The sequence below is a fragment of the Nicotiana tabacum genome, chromosome 11 (genome assembly GCF_000715075.1).
Source record: "Nicotiana tabacum cultivar K326 chromosome 11, ASM71507v2, whole genome shotgun sequence".
NCBI lineage: Eukaryota > Viridiplantae > Streptophyta > Magnoliopsida > Solanales > Solanaceae > Nicotiana > Nicotiana tabacum.
The window spans coordinates 31,742,112-31,745,238 of record NC_134090.1 but is presented as its reverse complement, the minus strand read 5'-3'; the positions used below and the strand labels follow the sequence as shown (position 1 = coordinate 31,745,238).

At 39.4% G+C, this 3,127-nt stretch overlaps 1 protein-coding gene across 1 annotated transcript; it reads left to right on the top strand.

Annotated features, from left to right (window-relative positions):
- The first annotated feature begins 688 nt into the window (after positions 1 to 688).
- LOC142165791 (uncharacterized) lies at positions 689 to 2,186 on the top strand. Its single transcript, XM_075224164.1, has 2 exons — positions 689 to 1,087; positions 1,164 to 2,186. Exons 1-2 carry the CDS (start codon positions 689 to 691, stop codon positions 2,184 to 2,186), a joined length of 1,422 nt encoding a protein of 473 aa, XP_075080265.1.
- Positions 2,187 to 3,127: the final 941 nt, after the last annotated feature.

Below are 3,127 nucleotides of genomic sequence, written 5' to 3'. Positions count from 1 at the left end.
TTTCCAGAGAAGAAAAAGAAAGGAAAGAGCTCATGCTGATCCTGAAAATGTTCCATGTGGTGTAGCTGGGCCAGATTTGGGGTTTGATGAAACTGAAACAGGTAAAAAACGTTTAGAAGGTAGGATAGGAGGTGATGAACCATATTACCCAAGTTCTGATGCTTGTAGCTTTGAAACAGATGAAGATGAAAGTTGGGTTGAAGATGGGGAAGAAGTTAGTGTAAATCTACCAAGAAGAAGATCTTCTACCAAGAAGGTGGTTTATGATCCTACAGCTAAAAAAGTTGTGTGGCAGCTGTGAATGATTTTTGGAGATGTTCAAGAATTTAGAGATGCAGTAACCAAGTATGTTGTTCAAAGGAGGGTTCAGGTGGAAAAATATGTGAATGAGCCCACAAGAGTCAGGGTGAGGTGCAGGGATAGTTGTACATGGCTGTTGTATGCAAGCCTTGACACTTCAAGTAATAATTTTGTGCTTAGGACTTATAATCTAGTTCATAAGTGTAATAGGGCCACCAGAAATTACATGTGAAATTCTAAATACCTGGCTAAAGTGTTGAAAGATAAAATAGCTGAACAACCAAACATAAGAGTGTTCAAGTTACAAGAGTTAATAAGAAAGAAATTTAAAGTGCATGTTGGCAAGACCACAACTAGGAGAGCAAGAGCCAAAGTGTTGACAGAAATTATGGGGTACCATATACTTGAGTTTGGAAGAATTCTTGACTATAGGGATGAATTGTTAAGAACCAATCCTGAGAGTACTTGTGTGGTAAAACTTGGTGAAGCTAATGAATCTGGTAAGGCAGTATTTCAAAGTTTCTATGTCTGTTTTGGTGCATTGAAGAATGCATTCATGGGGTGCAGGAAATGCATAGGTTTAGATGGTTGTTTTCTGAAGGGAGTTTGTAGAGGGCAGTTATTAGTTGTTGTAGCTAAGGATGCCAACAACCAAATGCTTCCACTTGCTTGGGCAGTAATGGAATATGAGAACAAAAATACCTGTACATGGTTTGTATCCTTGCTTAAAGATGATTTAGGATTAGGAGATGGCAGGGGTTTCACCTTGATTACAGACATGCAAAAGGTATATCATTACAACCTGTTTGATATTCTTTTTTATGTTTTCCTATTTGATTACTAACTAATTTCCTCTTTTGTAGGGACTTCTAGCAGCAATTCAAGACATTATTCCAGCATGTGAGCACAGGATGTGTGCCAGACACATCCTTGCAAATTGGTCAAAGAATTGGAGAGGGATTCAGAGGAGGATGCTGTTCTGGAAGTGTGCTAGAAGTACATATGAGGCTGAACTCAAGAAAAACCTTAAAGCACTCAGTATGCTTGGTAAGAACATAGTTGATGATCTTTTATACTATAACAAAGAGACTTGGTGTAAGGTTTATTTTAATGTGGAAGTCAAGTGTGATGTTGTAGATAATAACATGGCTGAAAGTTTTAATGCATGGATCCTAGCTGCTAGGCACAAGACCATTATAACCATGCTTGAAGAAATAATAGTCAAGATGATGACTAGAATAGCTAAGTTAAGGGAATTTGCAAATACTTGGTCATGCAACATTTCTCCAATGGCATTAAAGGTCTTAGAGGAAAATATTGAAAAGTCAATGAGGTGTACAATTTTTTTTAATGGAGATACAGGATACCAAGTTAAGGAGGAAACAAATCAACATATTGTTTGCCTAAGAAATAACATTTGTAGTTGTAGGGCTTGGATGTTGAAAGGGATACCATGTCCACATGCCATAGCTGCAATGTACTATAAAGGGTATGAACCAGCTGACTATGTTGATAACTGCTATATGAAGGAGACATACTTGATGACATATTCTCACTTCCTTCAACCACTCAACAATATGGAAATGTGGCCTGCATCTACTAACCCTCCTGTTGCACCACCAGTGGTGAAAAGTATGCCTGGCAGGCCCAAGAAGATTAGGAGAAAAGAGGCAATTGAAACCAAAAAATGTGGAAAGTTGCCTAAAACTGGACTTGTTATGAGGTGTAACATCTGCAAGGGTGTTGGTCACAACAGGAGGGGGTGTCATAAGAGTGCTACTGCTGCTGCATCATCAGGTTCAGGAACTACTGCTGCAGAAGCATCAGGAACTACTGCTGCAGAAGCATCAGGTTCAGGAAGACCAAGAGGCAGACCAAAGGTATAACTAAGTGTACTTTTTCTTGTAAATTCAACCACTATATCTTACTGTTTATTATTTGTTAGAAACCATGAAATGTAGAAGATGAACCTGATGCAAAAAGAGGGAGAGGAAGGCCTAGAAAATCAACATCTACTGCAGCTAATGCCTCTCTTGCTGCTGAATGATCTAATGCAACATCTGATGCACCTAATGCAACAGTTAGTACAGGAAGGGGAAGAGGCAGGGGAAGAGAAGGATTTAATGCAACATCTGCTCCACCTAATGCAACATCTGCTGCAGCTAGTAGAGGTAGGGGAAGAGGAGGATCTAGGAATGTAACAGCAGCAGTCAGTAGAGGTAGGGGAAGAGGAGGATCTTGGAATGCAACTCACTCACAACCTAATGTATCTGTTGCTTATCATTCACTAGCAGCTTGGTTTGAATGTTCTGCACCTAATACATCATCTAATGCAACTCACTCACAACCTAATGCATGTGCTGCACCTAATGCCTCTACTGCTACACTAAATAGAGGAAGGGGAAAGGGTGTGGAAAGTACAAAATAATTTAAAAGGCCAAGAGTGATGGGAATGGGTGTGTTTCAAGCAGAAATTGGCTTCAAAACTTTGAATGTAAGTGTATATTCCTTGTGGTATTCAATTTATTTTGTATAGTTGTGACAACTTATTTACTTTATTCTTTCTCTGTAGCCTAGCATGCCAAGTAGTAGAATAGTAGCCACACCAAGTACTAGAATAGAGCCCACGAGACCAACAATGATAACAAGGTCAGCTGATGTAACTGGTGACATTGGTTTCAAGCCAAGTAGTGGACTGAAATGGAAAGGGAAACCAACAATCATAACAAGAAGGCTACAAGAGATTAGAGGGCAACATAGAATTCAAACAAGGACTGGTGTATCAAAAAACCTAAGCCAGAATAGCAGTTCTGCACATCCTTAGTTC